The 17,767-nt window shown below is 46.4% G+C and overlaps 1 protein-coding gene across 1 annotated transcript; it reads right to left on the reverse strand.

The window, feature by feature from the left end:
* Window positions 1–11,121: 11,121 nt before the first annotated feature.
* LOC141028033 (uncharacterized) lies at window positions 11,122–12,270 on the reverse strand. The gene has a single exon (XM_073505846.1). It carries the CDS (start codon window positions 12,268–12,270, stop codon window positions 11,122–11,124), a length of 1,149 nt encoding a protein of 382 aa, XP_073361947.1.
* Between the last annotated feature and the right edge of the window lie 5,497 nt (window positions 12,271–17,767).

A 17,767-nucleotide genomic window follows, 5' to 3' on the forward strand; every position in this document is an offset into this window, starting at 1 on the left:
CAATAATCATGTTAAATCCAATATTGTTGCTTCTAGTAGTTCTCTTGATTCCACTAATGATTCTCTTAGCCAAGTTACACTTGAGCAAGAAAATAGCTTATTGAAGGAAATTATAGAGAAAGGTGTTTACAAGAGCCTTGCCAGAAGTAAGCAATTTGAGGAAATTGTACGCAAGCAAGGAAGGCACCGGAAGAATCAAGGTGTTGGTTTTGAACGAAAGTTCAATGCCAATGGAGTTGAGTGGGAAGAAGATCAATACCCCAAGACAAAGTTTGTTCCTCAACAAGAAAAGTATGATCCTACTTCCTTCAAGGGGACACAAGCTCAAGATGATCTTCCACCACAAGACCACAAGCAAAAAGGCACGGACAAGCTTCAAGAGGGGATTGATGCATTTGAAGAAGCTCCCAAGGCCTTGGTCAAGTGGGTTCCCAAGACTACATAAAGTTCTACTTCATCAAGTACGACAACAACTCCAAGGATTCCCATCAAGTTGATGTGGATCCCGAAGAAGAAGAACTAGAGAGTTCTTGAGGGTGACAACGCCAACATACTTCACTCACATTTATTTTGGCAATGACAAGTGCAAACAATTTCCACATCTTGCACTAGTTCAAGGAGTCACAAACCATCTTGTTGGTAAGACAAGGGACAAGGTAATCTAATGCTTTCATGGACATCATCTTGTGTGTACTTCACTCTGTGTCTATGGATATCCTTGCTTGTTCCCTGTGGGACTAACCCATGTAGGTATTGAAAGTGCAAATCACTCCAATGGCTTTCTCCAAATGATCTCCATCAATGTTGAGCATCCACATCTTCAACATCTACATGAAGTCATCATCGACAAAACCCAAGGTTAGTTCATCCCTCTTAGGGGGGTTAGCACATCTAGGGGGAGCTTTACTCTAAGAATTGAGCTAAAGCAACTCTAATGATGTGAGCACAACAATGCTTTACGTAAAAGTGGTAACCCCACTTGTGCTTAAACGATGAGTATGACCTACGATGAAATGTTCTCATTTGACTCCTCAGTCAATATACTCATATATAGATGACCTAGTCATCGCCAATTGCTTGATAGATGCTACAGTGTTTGTGCATGCTTTGCCACATATTTCATTTGCCATCTTATTGTGTGAGCATGTTGATTGCATATTTTCTCATTCGAGGACATCCATTTGTTGCCTTGATTGTTTGGCTCTTTTTCTTTTTGCCAAATGGACGGACAAGAATGCCTAAGAACTTCCTCCAGCTATCTATGCTTTTCTCGTCTCAAACTCTATTCATGCGACATCACAAAGTTTGATCAAGTCAGATTCGAACCCTCTGGGCGAGGAGCACTCGGCGCCTCCGATTCGTCATAGACTTAAACTTCCAAAACCTCTCTATGTATTTCGGTCTGACCAATTCATCCCTTTCGGTCATACCGAATTGAGTTGATCTAGGTTTTCAATCTTGGTGCAACTAGTTTGAACAATTCGGTCACACGAGTTGCGGTAACCGCTTGCGATTCTGCATCTCGGTGCCACCGAGTCGTTCCACTCGGTCACACCGACAGGGTCAGGATATATATACCCATGGGTAAAATTTTGGAAATTCCTCCGAAACCCTTCGCCCGTGCGTATCCTGCTATGCCGACTCTAGTCTCCGGATCGTCTCCTCATCACCAGCGACCTCCTGCCGCTGGTCTCCGCCGCCGTCAATGGGAATCTTCACCGCCGTTGCCGCCATAGCGAGCTCATCACCAAGTTAGGGTATGAGTTCGATCCTTTGTGGTTTCTCACTCTGATTCTTAGCACAAAGACAATGTCATGATTCTTGCTACGTTTGAGATACTTCTATCCAGCAAAAACTTCCTTTAGATTAGTTTTGATTCGAAAATTTAGGGTTAGGTATCCGCCAAACTCATCTCGGACCGACCGAGTTGTAGAAATCGGTCTCACCGATTTGTCCTAGGCCATTGCACTTGTAACTTTCGGTCTGATCGAAACTTGCAAATCGGTGTGACCGAGTTCAACTCTGAGTGAAACCCTAGCAATCTCGGAGTCACCGAACTGTGTCTCGCTCTGACCGATGCCACTAGTTTAGACTCCAATGTTGCTTCGGTGTCACCGAGTTTAACAAATCGGTAGCTCCGAAATGCTTTCTGTAGAAAACTAAAACTAAGTTTTTGACTCAATTGTTTTGCAAAATCTCTGCACTTTGTGATGCTCATCCACTCTATCTCAACTACATCTATTCATAGGGTCAGCTTTTAGGTTGTAGTGTCAATAATGTCTGATCAAAGTGACAGCCAGAACAAGTCTGAGGAGCAAGTTAAGTTGAGTGAGGGCACTAGTCCCTCTGGCAGCTATGATGAGGGTAGCAGAAGCACCCCAAGCAACTTGCCCAAGGCAGCAACAAGGACAAGGAGAAAGAGAAACTCAGACTCTGAGGATGAAGACTATGTTGCTGATGAGGAAGAAGTCTGCTCAAAGAAGAAAGTAATCAAGAAAGAATTTGGCACAACAGCTTAAACTAAGCCTGGTCTGAACAAGAAGGCTCCTGCCAAGAGAGTGCCCATGTCTAAGGCCAGAGCCTCAACTCTTGAAGCCTCCAAATCAGCTGTTGGAGAGGCTGCTGGTGAGGGCAAGAAGAGAAAGGAAAGGGTCAAGAAGACCATGGCCAGAGTTATTGGCAGATCTTCTATGATGAGAGACCCAACTGAGGATGAGGAAGAAGATGAAGAAGAGGATGCTGCACCAGCACCCAAAGCTCATAAGCTGATGGGGGATGCCATCAAGTCTGGGGATGCTCCATCAAAGCCCAAGACTGCCCCCAAAGCTACTGCTCAAGCCTCCAAGACTGCACCAAAGAGAAGCACCAGAAACATACCTGCTGCAGAAAAGAACAAGGCCCCATTGCTTGAAATAGAAGAAGAGGAAGCCCAAGTGCCCCAAAAGTTGAAGCCCAAGATCCCAGATCATGATGATACACATCCAGTGGCTGAAAGCATGAAGATAAGGAAGGATGCAGGTCTCGGATTGTGGAGATAGTCAGATCCCTATGCTGCAAGAAGAGAACTGCTGTAGACTACAAGTTCCACACTAAGGAACAACAGGACTTCTATGAGACTATGCTCCTGGATAAGAAGCCCATAGCCAGTGATATGAAATGGGTTGCTTGGGAATACATTGATGAAAATGAAGATCACTTTCCTGGAGTTCATGAGAGATTCAGAATAAATGGAGTAGATGCTTGCAGTTCTATTCAACAACTCATTTCTACCCAGATGGGAGAATTGTTTGGATGTCTGAGGGTACAAGGTACCAGTCTACTGTTGCTGAGTGGGCCAAGCTTATCAATGCCCCTGAAGAGCATGATGATGATACAGATGTGTATGCCAAGCCAAGGAAAGGACACAACTCGATGGCACATATGTACAAGGAGATTCCTGATGCAGCTTTGGAACATCACCAGTTTGGCTCTGTCTATTATCTTCTGTCAGTACTACCCACAATCTATACTATCCTGCGGCACACATTGTTGCCCAATTCCGGAGATCACAGGATCATAATAGGACATTCCATCAATTTGCTGCATATGTTTGATGTGCCAGAAAAGTTCAAAGTGGTGACACTGATTGTAGAGACAATCAAGAGGATAGCTGCTGATCAGAAGAGATCATGTGGGTATGCTCCACACATTCAGATGCTTATCAACTCCAAGATGGGCAAAGGCTTACACCTATTGGACAAAGAGCACCTTCCCTTGAGGCATGATTTTGAGGACAACACACTTGTCATGGATGCTACAGATCCTACTTCAGTAGAGGCTCAGGAGAAGAGAGCAAAGGCAAAAGCAGAGAAGGCAGCCAAGATGCCAAGTCCTGAGGAGGCTTCACAAGTTTTTCTCAAGTCAAAACAAGACCAACTTGGCTATCTTATTCAAGCCACTTTGAGGATTGAGAAAGGATTGGCCACCCCGACTCAGAAGACCATGGCTAGAGTTATTGGCAGATCTTCTATGATGAGAGACCCAGCTGAGGATGAGGAAGAAGATAAAGAAGAGTATGCTGCACCAGCACCCAAAGCTCATAAGCTGATGGGGGATGCCATCAAGTCTGGGGATGCTCCATCAAAGCCCAAGACTGCCCCCAAAGCTACTGCTCAAGCCTCCAAGACTGCACCAAAGAGAAGCACCAGAAACATACCTGCTGCAGAAAAGAACAAGGCCCCAGTGCCTGAAATAGAAGAAGAGGAATCTCAAGTGCTCAGAAAGTTGAAGCCCAAGATCCCAGATCATGATGATACACATCCAGTGGCTGAAAACATGAAGATAAGGAAGGATGCAGGTCTCAAATTATGGAGACAGTCAGATCCCTATGGTGCAAGAAGAGAACTGCTATAGACTACAGGTCCCACACTAAGGAACAACATGACTTCTATGAGACTATGCTCCTGGATAAGAAGCCCATAGTCAGTGATATGAAATGGGTTGACTGGGAATACATTGATGAAAATGAAGATCACTTTCCTGGAGTTCATGACAGCTTCAGAATGAATGGAGTAGATTCTTTTGTGGGTCAAAAATTAACCAAGTGGAATGATGAGCTTATCATGCAGTTCTATTCAACATCTCACTTCTACCCAGATGGGAGAATTGTTTGGATGTCTGAGGGTACAAGGTACCAGTCTACTGTTGCTGAGTGGGCCAAGCTTATTAATGCCCCTGAAGATGATACATATGTGTATGCCAAGCCAAGGAAAGGACACAACTCCATGGCACATATGTACAAGGAGATTCCTGATGCAGCTTTGGAACATCACCATTTTGGCTCTGTCTATTATCTTCTGTTAGGACTGCCCACAATCAATACTATCATGAGGCACACATTGCTGCCCAAGTCCAGAGATCACAGGATGATAAGAGGACATTCCATCAATTTGCTTCATATGTTTGATGTGCCAGAAAAGTTCAAGGTGATGACACTGATTGTAGAGACAATCAAGAGGACAACTGCTCATCAGAAGAGATCATCTGGGTATGCTCCACACATTCAGATGCTTATCAACTCCAAGATGGGAAAAGGCATATACCTGTTGGAAAAAAGCACCTTCCCTTGAGGCCTGATTTTGAGGATAACACAGTTGTCATGGATGCTACAGATCCTACTTCAGTAGAGGCTTAGGAGAAGAGGGCAAAGGCAAAAGCAGAGAAGGCAGCCAAGATGCCAAGTGCTGAAGAGGCTTCACAAGTTTTTTCTCAAGTCAAAACAAGACCAACCTGGCTATCTTATTCAAGCCACTTTGAGGATTGAGAAAGAATTGGCCACCCCGACTCAGAATCAAGAGAGTCTTGAGAGAATCTTTGAGACCAAACTTCATGACTTGGATGTCAAGGTGACAGAGATTCAGACTTCTATGGAGAAGATCCAAGAAGAGCTTGAGGACAGGAGTGACAAGACCACCACTGATGCCTATCAAAGGGTGCCCAGAAGACAGAGGTCTGCAGCAGTGCCAGTGACAGACACTAGAGCTACCACTTCAGCTCCTGCAGCCACAGCTTCAGTTGCCCCTTGTGTTGCAACTCCACCAGCTCCTTCAACCTCTTCAGATGCATTTGTTGCAGGACTCCTCTCCACGCCACCTCCCGAAGATCAAGCTTAGAGAGCTGCATAGCACTATGCATTTTCAAGCTTTTTGGTAACTTGTTGCCAAAGGGGGAGAAAGTGTATAGATCATAGGCTTTGAGAGAGAGAGAGAGAGCTTGCTTCTTTTTGCCTCTTATTTGCTACTTTTTGTTTTTGCTTGCTTGGATGATACACTATGGTTGTGAGTGTGAGATGCTTGTATGGTCATGTGTTTGATCATATCATACTTTATTGTTTGAGCTTGGATGATATTTTTCTCTATCTCTCATGTATGATCATTCACTTTGTCTTGGTGATGAGTGTATATTTCATATGCTATCATTTTGAGCGCTCCACCAAGATGTATGTGACATGGAAGAGTAACCCATGTTCCTAATTGATTGTGCATTTGCATTCCAAAGCAAATTTTAAATAATGCACAAATTTAGGGGGAGCTCTTGCTTATCACATTCTTCTCAAAGCGACGATGTATTTCATTCTTATTATCATTTGTCTAAGCTCTATATGTTGTCATCAATTACCAAAAAGGGGGAGACTGAAAGTGCAACTAATCCCTGAGTGGTTTTGGTAATTCCTAACAATATAAGCTCATTGAACTAATACTATTTCAAGATGATCATTTCAAAAAGTTCAATGATTGGCATGGCATGGACTAGAGATGCGGACCCCTCAAAATGCAAAGGACTTATATTGGCAAAAGCTCAAGACTCTACATTTTCATTTTAGTGATCCAAGATCACATTGAGTCCATAGGAAAAGCCAATACTATTAAAAGGGGATGAGGTGTTGCTTAATGGCTTGCTTGCTCAAAATGCTTAGTTATATGCTCCAAAAGCTCTCAACCACTTTCTCAATTCCACATATGTCCTAAACCTAAAGTCAAACTCGGCCCCACCGATTTGATCTATCCGGCGCCACCGAGTTCAATTGACATAGCCACTGCCAGAAACCCTAATCAGTTTGGTCTCACTGATAGGGATCTCGGTCTCACCGAGATGGGATTGCAAACTCTCTGTTTCCCTTCGTAACGTTTCGGTCTAACCAAAATGAGCGATCGGTCCCACCGAGTTCGCAATGCAAACTCTCTATTTCGTTTTCGTAATGTTTCGGTCTCACCGAAATGAGCGATCGGTCCCACCGAGTTTGCCTGACCAACTCTCTGTTTGCCTATTATTGAATCGGTCTCACCGAGTTCATGTGATCGGTCTCACCGAGATCAAGTTATGCCCTAACCCTAGCACATCGGTCCCACCGAGTTGATCATGTCGGTTCCACCGAAAATCCTAACGTTCACATTTTGAACTAAATCGGCTGACCGAGTTTCACTATTCGGTCCCACCGAGTTTGGTAAATTAGGTGTAATGGTTAGATTTTGTGTGGAGACTATATATACCCCTCCACCCTTCCTCCATTCGGGGAGAGAGCCATCAGAACATGCCTACACTTCCACTACTCATTTTTTGAGAGAGAACCACCTACTCATGTGTTGAGACCAAGATATTCCAATCCAACCACAAGAATCTTGATCTCTAGCCTTCGCCAAGTTGCTTTCCACTCAAACCATCTTTCCACCATATCCCAATCGCTGAGAGAGAGTTGAGTGTTGGGGAGACTATCATTTCAAGCACAAGAGCAAGGAGTTCATCATCAACACACCATCTATTACCTTTTGGAGAGTGGTGTCTCCTAGATTGGTTAGGTGTCAGTTGGGAGTCTCCGTCAAGATTGTCAAGTTGAACCAAGGAGTTTGTACGGGCAAGGAGATCGCCTCCTTCGTGAAGATCTACCCTAGTGAGGCAAGTCCTTCGTGGGCGATGGCCATGGTGAGATATACAAGGTTGCTTCTTCGTGGACCCTTCGTGGGTGGAGCCCTCCATGGACTCGCGCAACCATTACCCTTCGTGGGTTGAAGTCTCCATCAACGTGGATGTACGATAGAACCACCTATCGGAACCACGCCAAAAATCTCTGTGTCTACATTGTGTTTGCTCCCTTCAAACTCCTCCCCTTTACCTTCATATGCAATGATTTACATTCTGCTGCTATACTCTTAGAATTGCATGTGTAGGTTGATTGCTTGACTTGTGCTAAGTTGCTAAAATCTGCCAAGACTTGAAATTGGGAAAAGGCTAGATATAACAAGTAGTTAACTAAACACCACAACAAATGAACCAAACGTTAACTGAGCACCACATTGCACAATATAACATGCTCCTAATAGAGGATCAGACAGTTAACCAAACCAAGCATGCTTAACAACTTGGAAATATAGCAATTGTAATTGTTTCTCATGTATTTAGTACAACCAAATTAGATTTATTTCTCACATGGTATACAATAACAGAATGCAGCCACAACAATTGAACATCGCATTGCAGAATTGAACCAAGCAGTTAACTAAACACCACCACAAATGAACCAAATGTTAACTGAGCACCACATTGCACAATATAGCATACTCCTAATAGAAGATCAGGCAGTTAACCAAACCAAGCATGCTTAACAACTTGGAAATATAGCAATTGTATTTGTTTCTCATGTATTTAGTACAGCCAAATTTGATTTATTTCTCACATGGTATACAATAACAGAATGCACCCACAACAATTGAACATCGCATTGCAGAATTGAACCAACCAGTTAACTAAACACTACAACAAATGAACCAAACGTTAACTGGGCACCACATTGCACAATATAACATACTCCTAATAGAAGATCAGACAGTTAACCAAACCAAGCATGCTTGATAACTTGGAAAATTGCACCCTGAAGAATTGAACATCACATTTGCAGAATTGAACCAAACAGTTAATTGAACACCACATTGCATGACATATAGAACATATACTCTAGAGCAGAAGATTGCATGGTAAAAGTAGATAGCATAATCCACTCGAATTTGTTAAGGAAAGGCAATAGCTAGTGAACTGAACATGGGACCTTATAGTGAGCTAATAAGACAAACTACTCTTCATTGTCGGAGATATCGATAACGATTGGCTCCTTGGACATGGAAGAGGGCGAGGCCTCCGCATCATGGGTGCCCTCGTCGTAGTGGTGAGTTGCCTAAGCCGCTCCGGGCACCAACCTACTGGCTCTCGAGATGAGGTAAGCACGTGCACGCTGAGAAAACATCTCGTAGTGTTCGTCGAAGGCACCGATGGTAGCCTTGAGAAAACGCCACGAACTGACGTTTAAAGTAGCCAACTGCGTTGCGGCGTCGGCGCGCGAGGTGTCGACGGTGGCCTCGATGGCGAGGTGCTCCTCCAAGATCTGGGGGTCGGCACGAATGGCAGCCATCACGACCTCATCCGCGCGTGCGGCCGTGATTTGCTTCTCCGCTGCCAAATGCTCCTTGAGCTCCTAGCTATACTGCATGCACCATGGCTTAGGGCAGCGCTTATTTGGTGGAGGGGTCGGTGATTTGGGTGGAAGGTGTCGCGCCGGCGGTCGGGGCATGTGGGATGTGGAAGGAGGAGGAGGATGGGGGTCTGGTGTGGATTACCTACCTCGATAGACGAGGCCGAGCAGTGTGAAGGAGGGTCACCGGCGAGGAGGCGGCGCTGCAAGCAAGGAGTGAAGGTTTCAATTTGGAAAGGAAGGCGGAAACAGGGGAAATGTGGCTTTTGGTAAGGGGGAGGGGGCGGGGAGGTAGATATTTCCGCGAAAGCCGAAAATTTGGAATCGCTTCAGCGACAAAACTGACACGCAAAGTGTCATCAGACACGGTCCCTTATTCAGAGCGGGCTGTGGACTGTAGCCGTCGCACCTTCTCGCGTAAGCCGTATGCGTACTATACTCCGACGATGCTCCAAGATATTTTGTGCTGCATCTCACATGGTTGGTTATAATAAACTGTGTGGGATCTACTTGATTTTTCGTCTTGATTTGAATTACATAATGGGGTCACAACGACAATGGACAGTGTTTGAATTGCTAGACCTTTTATCTGCAGTGAACATGCAACTATATGTGTGTCGTAAAAGAATTGGAATTATTCAGGGTTCGTTTGGACATTTTATACATTAAATTGGTTTTCTAGCCATTTCAGGTGCACAATTCAAAATTAAACTACATGCACATTCTCCGGTGCACCAACATGGGTTGTAAAATCATATATGTGTCCATGGGTTTATGCTTATGTCCCATGCAAGAAATGGGGATGAATTTCGAACACCATGACTCTCCGGCAAACATTGGCGTACTTGCTTTTGTAATTCTAATAAGTCGTCCGAAATTCATGAAACTTGGCATGCTATCGTGGAGCGGCATCAACATGCCGTGGTAAATTTTTTGTCCCATTTTGGGCAGGTTTGGGTATAAGCTTCTCATAAACCAGAGCTTCTCACAACAAGCTTTCAAATGTTGAGGACACCACTCCAAGGATTCTTTTTATCTCTTCCCTATTCTCCTCTGGACACTGCTCACTGAAAAGCACAGAACACTTATTCTCACTTAGCAACTGCCCCGTGCCCCTCTGGAAGGACGACAAAACCCTCTTCATTACTTGTGCCTGCTCAACTGACGCCTTGAAAAATAATAGGCTGTCATCCACGAAGAGGAGGTTTGATATACCTGGACAATTCCTCGCAATCTTTACGGGTGTCAGGTTGCCTTCATCTATTTCTTTATTCATTAAGTTGACCAGTCCATCTGCAATAAAGAGGAACAGATACGGGCTCAGAGGGTCCCCTTGTCGCAATCCTCTAGATGGGATAAAAGGGTCTAAGAGCTCCCCATTGCATCTGACTGAGTATCTGACAGAGCTTACACACTCCATAACCCAGGCTGTCCACTTTTCACTGAATCCCATTTTTAGAAGAACCCCTTTCAGAAATCCCCAATCCACCCTATCGTATGCTTTTGCCAAGTCCAGCTTATATGCACAGTACGTGTCATATTTGTTCCTGCTATGTTGGATCTTATGGAAGCACTCGAATGCAATTGTGGCATTGTCTGTAATCATGCGGCCCGGAATAAATGCACTTTGAGTCTCCGATATAATTCCGTCCAACAAAGGACGTAGACGGTTGACGAGGCACTTCGAAATCACTTTGTAAATGACGTTACAGAGGCTGATGGTCGGTAATCTTTTAGTGTCCGTGGGTCTTTGCCTTTCGGGATTAGCACAATTACTGTATCATTAATACCTTTCGGTAGAGCCCCACCCTCGAAGAAACTTAGCACACCCCTGACCACTTCATCTCTCATGACCTCCCAATTCCTTTGATAGAATCTAGCCGGTAGGCCGTCCGGACCAGGAGCCTTTAAAGGTCCGATTTGGAAAAGGGAATCACTCACTTCCTCCGTCGAGAACGGGTTTGTTAATACCTCGTTCATCTCGTCAGTAACCCTTCTTTCAACAAAATTCAGCACCACTTGTGGTTCCACATCATGTTCCCTCTCGTACAAGCTTTGGAAATAACAACTCACCAGTTCCTGAATCCCTTGTCTGTCCTCTTTCCAAACTCCACTGCCATCTTTTAATTTGCTGATTTCGTTTTTTTCTTTCTCCACGTTGCCTTTCTCTGAAACCATTTCGTGTTGCGGTCTCCTTCCCGCAGATAGGTTGCTCTTGATCGCTGCCTCCACATTAACTCCTCCCTCAACAGAAGTTCATCTAGTTCCTCTGAACATTGCTTTACCTCACGTTGGTTTTCAGGCGTGTTTGCGGACCGCCATAGCACGCTCAGCTTTCTTCTAATGTCTGCTGATTTCTTCAGTACAGAGCCAAAGTCCCGATCAGACCACTTCCTCAAGACATGTGCCATGCTGCTAATCTTAGCGCCAACTTCCTGGAGGTTTTGAGCCTCACCTGAGCCCTTCCATCCATTCTCAATTGCAGCCTGAAGGGACTGCACCCTTTCCCACATGTGTTCATAGCGGAAGGGCCGGGATGATTTAGAACCCACCGTCCTCCATTCCTTTCTCTTGCCAAACTTCAAGAGAACCGGTAGGTGGTCTGAACGACTAGAACAGATGTGCTCAACAATAGCTTCTCGAAAGTGATCAGACCAACTCGATGAAGCTATAGCTCTGTCCAGTCTAGCTCGTACATTTTTCTGACCTGCTTGTTTATTATCATATGTCCAGCCCGGTCCCTTAAACCCCAGATCAAAGAGATTGCAATCCGATAGAACTGACCGGAAGTTTTCCATGTATCGCTCTGATCTTTTCGCCGTCGAGAAGTGCTGAGCTTGCCACATCGTCTCATTGAAATCGCCAATCATCAGCCATGGTGCATTTGATTTATCTTTTATTCTACTCAACAATTCCCACATGAGGCGTCTTTCGTGGGCTTTTGGCTCTCCACAAACAAAGGTACCACGCCACTGTAATCCATTTGGGGTTAAACGAACTAGCACATCTATATACCTCAGGCCAACGGAGAGCTCTATTATTTCAACACTTTCATCATACAGGAGTGCAATGCCGGCACTTTTTCCTTTGCCAGGTTGCGCAATACAATGCTTGAGGCCTAGCCTCCATCTAAGTTTATTGACGTACTGGTTGCTCTGCCGCGTTTCAGAGAGGAACACAAGCTTAGGCTTGTACGTGTGCACTAAGCACACGAGCTCCTGAACTGTCCGGGGTTGCCCAAGTCCCCGGCAGTTCCAGCTTAGGACCATCATGGCCCCTGACGGGCACCGTCATTGGCACCCGTCAGTATGCCGGCAGCCCCTTGACCGGTCGCTTCCTGTCCACCAAACTCACCAAGTCCACCTTTTCCTTCACCCTCTGAGTTACTTCTTGCCTTTTTCTTCAGTTCCCCTTCGTCCTCATCAGAGTCCCTCTTGCTATCCTTTTCCACTGTGTCACGATCAGAACGTTTCCCTAGTACAGTGTCCCTTTCGCCTGTAGTTTCATCGTTGCTGTCCTTGGAATGGAGCTCACCATCACGCCCGACCTGCATCTGATCTGTATCACCCTCGATGGCGAGCCCGTCCACATGTGCTGGAGCAGCGATGGATGCATGAACTGCACGGAAACGTGGATCAGGCCCATACCCCGGGGGCTACTCCAAGCTGGATTCCCTGGAGTTTTGTCCGCCATTGGCTGTCGGGTTGGACAAGGGCAAACATGGAGGGGTGTTGCTGGTGTTGACCCCCTCTCCGCTCGCATTCAGGTTCTTGTCCGAGGGCGGGAGGGCTTTGTTGGTGTTGGAGCCCTCCACCTCCAGACCGGGCTCTAAAGATGAAGATATCTGTATCTTGCCTTTTCCTGGGCCAATTTTGATAGCACTGACCGCTGCGATGGCAGCCTGCACCGCCGGGTCAGCAAGCACCTCCTCCGTGATGTCCTCATACCTCTTCGCAGCAAGCCTTGGCGGATCTGACCTCACCCCACAGCCAACTCCCGAATCAAAGTGCAGGAAGCGGCGCGCGCTGCCGGCGACAGGAGCCACATAGTTCTCTCTACCATTGCTGTGCTTAAATGGAGAAGCGCGCAATGCTGCCGAGAACCTCATCTTTTGGAGGTCTATGGGCAACTTACAATCGCGTTGGCTATGGCCCAGGAAGCCACAGTAGCTACAGAACCGCGGCACCCTCTCATACTTTACATCTAAGAAGAACACTTCGTTCTCAGCAAAATCATGGGACTCTAGAGTGCTACAGAGGGGTACATCGACGTCATGGTTGATACGAATTCTTAGATAGTCACCCCAAATCCTACCTTCTCTGTCCGTGTGTACCTCAAGCACTTCACCAAGCCTGCCACCAATCTCCCTGGCCACCGGTTCAGAGAGCATGATGGGGGGGCATCGTAGATGCGGACCCAGATCGGCATATGTGCAATCTCCACGTCCCTGGGCCGAACGCTCCCGTCCACCGCAGTCACCAGGAAGGCGTCACCGCGGTGTGTCCAAGGTCCATTCCGGAGGATGAACTTGAGGTCGCCCTCCCGCTCGAACTCGAGGAGGAAGCGGTTGTTCTTCAGAGGCGAATGGTTGAAACGCCCCCTCAGACCCCACTTGCTCTTGAGCTCCTTGAAGAGTCCACCGATGCTGAAGAGCTGCACCGAGAAGAACAGCCCGACTGCTATCCATCTCGTGCGCATGGCAGCTCTCTCCCTGGCCAGGTTTAGTTGAACCACATTTGGCGTCTGCCTCTCCAAGGTGACAGGAAAGGCAGGGGTGACCGCGCCTCCTCTCTCTGCATTCCTGGAGCCCAGGGTTGCCGAAGCACTCTGTCCCACAGGGGTGCGGAACAGATCACCACTCCCCGTGAGGATTCACCACGCTGAAGAGGATTCGCGCCCAGCTTTCCATTGCCGGTCACCCCCAGCTTCCCGGACTGAGCCATGGGCTCCTTTCCCTCACGGTGGTGCTTGTCTGCCATTGCTTGTGTTTGAATACCTGTGGATGAACAAATGGGCTTGGGTAGGGGTCGTACTCTCACAATCCCCTCCTTAAGTATCCTTGGATCCGAGGCCTTTGATGGAAACTGCTCAATCCGATCAGCCAATAAACGATCAACTTCCTTTGAATGCCATCCAGAATCAACGAAACAAGGAAACGACCCTCCTCCTTTATCAGGAGGATCTGACCTCTGAGATGCGCCTTGACCTTTGCTATTAACCATGTGATTTCCTTCCATAAGCCTGCCACTTAGATCCAATCTCATCTGATGTATTTTGCAACTAATCTTCTCCGTACCTGGGATTACAGGATCTGCAAACATCTTCCCGAATTCATGCTGATTTTTCATGGTCACCTTTCGCGACTCAACGTACCTGCGCACCGACGATCTGGCTTTGATCCACGCCTCGCGCAACCCCAACGGATCTGGATCCACTTGGGCTCTCCGAAATCTCTCCTCTCTCTCATGTTTCCCCTCTCTCTCGCTTGGATCGGCGATCGGATCAAGCGATCCGGATTCGGCCGGTGTCCGCCATGGAGTCGCCCCGACAGGGGCTCCACTAATTCCGGACATTTTCGATCAAGCGATCACTACAGTCAAACCGTGTGTGTTCTGTTAACCATTCATGTGACGCCATGTGTCTTGGTTTTAATGGCTATAGGTTTTAATGGCTCTTGATCGCAAACATTTTAGATAGAACACCCGTATGCAAAGTGAGAGCAGGATTTGTGCATCTCTTGAACGCAAACGGTTCTTTTGGATGCCTAGTGTGCAACCACTTACAAACAATTTGGTAAGATTTGCATCTGTCATATTGGGTATGTTGCCATTTGTCAAACTGGAAAGATTGACATTTGTTGATCTAGTAACATTGCCATTTTTCAACCTTGTAACACTGCGATTTGTCAAAATATGAAGCTAAAAATCACTAGCAGTATCTAATTTTTGCAACTAAAATTCAGTAATTAAGCATAGATGGAGGCGAGGAGGTGTGTTCAGTCGGGCGTGCAGCGGGCGGCGCAGTACTATTTAATTTGACAGCGGGTAGCGCAGTTCCCGATACGGCTTTAATGCAGACGAGGGAGAGGGTAGCGGTTCCCGAAATGTTGAACGGCCAATGATGCATCCTCCGTTAATTAGCATCGTGTGAATGCATGAGGGAAGTAATGGGAGGAGGACCGGGAAAAGAGGCAGCACGATGCGAATGCAACGCAGTTTGCACTCATATAAAGGCGCCCCTCCATTCCAATAAATCTACCACATCGTACACACCTAAGCATTTGCCTAAGCACCTACACTAATAAGCGCAAAAGTGCTCACTCCAGACCCATGGCAGCGATGCGCACGAGCAGCTAGTGGCTGTGCCAGATGGTCCACGGCGTCGGCCCGCGGCATGGCACCGAGGATCATCTCCAGACGGTGTTGGCAACCGGCTGGTGGATGGCCGCCGTCGACGCCAACTATGACTCCCAGTTGGACCAGATGATCGTTGCCACCACCAACAAGTTCACCATCGTCAAGAAGCTCACAGACGACATCGCCGTACTCCTCTAGCCCGCGCACCCGGGCTCCTCATTGCCTGCCACCCTAATCGGCCTCCATGGTCGGAACCTCTTTCAAGCATTGGTGGCCTTGCGACTTCCCGCCGACGCCATGAAGAATGTCCACCTGGAGGTTGCGCTCGCCGTGAGGCGCCTCGCCCTGCAAGAATTCATCGATCTACACATCCACGTGTACGAGCAAATCGTGTACATAGGTATCTACAAGGCCAGTGAGGACACTACGATGTTGACCTTCTTCAACCGGCTGGAAGCCTTGGATGCCTTTGCTGAGAAGCACCTTGACCTCGCCACAAAAGCCGCCGCTCCTTAGCCGCCGGTCGGCGGCCCAGCGCACTGAGTTGAGGAGGAGGAGGTTGTACGTTGATGGATGCATCTTTCTTATTGCCTCCTGTAACCACCACTGCGATCGCATCATCGTGGCCTTAATTCTTATTGTGCTATTGCATTCTCGTTCCAGTCAATACAGACATGTTCGATCCCTTTGCTTAATTATATGCATCACTGTAACTAGTACTCCATCCGTCAATTTATAAGTTGTGCTGCCAGTGTCTATCTCGTTACTTTTTGATAATTTTTTTTGAACACATGTTGATTGGCTTGAATGAAGGTCTATCCTGTTACGTTACGACATGTTTCCAAAACATGGACCTCGAGGTTAATTCAACTAATAGGACGAAGCACTATATACATTCAACGCAATTAAATGTTTTCCAAAAAAAGTGATATGATTTCTATGAAACTTATAAGTCATGTATGTCAAATTAACCTTTGTGTACTTGTTGTCGAATTAACCTCCGTGCCTTTTTGCCGCGTATCACACACATCTTGTTAAGTTGAACCGTTTATGTTCTCTTCCCTAATCGAAAATAGTTCATTCGACTAAACCATATGCCGTATATCACACATACCTTGATCTGGCTAACCGTTTCTATTGCTTTCCCTAATAGCAAACAGTTCATCAGAGCGAACTGTATGCCGTATATCGCACGCACATTGATATGGCTGCCCGTTTCTGTTGTTCTGTCTAATCGCAAACAGTTCATCTGGATCAACCGAATGCCCTGCATCACACACGCAACTAAAATCTGAACCGTGTTTGATGGCTCCGCCATCGCAAATGTTTTGCACCTTTTTGACGGTTTTTTACACCACCATTTGTGATTATTGCATCGCACACAGTTTCGTCGAAGGGTCTCTGATCATAGTGTCGCGTTAGCAGCATCCTGCAGTAGTGAAATGAATTCAGACTATGAGAACCAAGAGACTCGCCCACGGACATGTACCTGTGAAATAATTAGAGATGCGAGAGAAGTAGGAGAGGTCATATGCATTCTCAGAGGATTTTGAAGATAAAATCAGTTTGAAGACATTGACCTCACAGTGCGAAGACATTCACTTATTATGGATAAGTTGGTTCCAGATTTGTACAAATCCAGGAATAGGTACAAGTGAGGAGTCAAGCTAGTTGTGAAGAGTAAGTGAAAGTACTTGCAAATCATGAGATGCAAAAGATGGAAGATCCAGATTTGGAAGTGTCAAAATAACTTTTTGAAGATATAGAAAGTTCATCGGATCAAACAAACTGTAAAAAGTAAGTGTTTCTTTACCACTCAAGAATAGACGAGGAACTGCTAGACTAGTTGGGAGGGGAAGCCGAGCAGTTCGATCTCCTGCGCCCTAATTTGACGGCGGAAGACAGCTACGGCGGCGGCGGGGCAAAGATGACCGCGGACAGCGTGAGTATGACGACGGAGAGGTCACGGCAGCAAAGTACTTCTTCTTCTTCGACGATGAGAGCTAGCGATGGTGCTAGGGTTGCGAGCGAGGCGATGATGGGAGTATAGGAATTAATGACCGCGGGGGCTTTGTATTTATGAGGAGGGGAGTTGAGCTGTGAATTTACTACGCTACCCCTGGCGGTACGCATTTGCGCGACGTGTGGCATGCATGCACAGTTTAAACAGCTGTGCCATGACCCCACGCATAGCTGGTATGACAGGCGGTCGTTCCGGCTTCTCTGGATTCTGGCATAAAGGATAAGAATAATAAATGTGTTTTAAAAGTTTGTCTCGAAATCTTTGACTGATAACGACACAGTGAAGACAATCGACACGTGTCAATAGAATGGATATGAAGATTTAGAGAGAGTGGGAGGGATAAGCACAGATGGGGTAAGGGCCCGATCACATTCACTTAGTGCAGAAAAG

Source organism: Aegilops tauschii, chromosome 1, assembly GCF_002575655.3.
Source record: "Aegilops tauschii subsp. strangulata cultivar AL8/78 chromosome 1, Aet v6.0, whole genome shotgun sequence".
Classification (NCBI taxonomy): Eukaryota; Viridiplantae; Streptophyta; class Magnoliopsida; order Poales; family Poaceae; genus Aegilops; species Aegilops tauschii.

Bases quoted from the DNA above. Each gene is read 5' to 3' on its own strand.
- LOC141028033 (XM_073505846.1), bottom strand. From the start codon at position 12,270: ATGATGGTCCTAAGCTGGAACTGCCGGGGACTTGGGCAACCCCGGACA.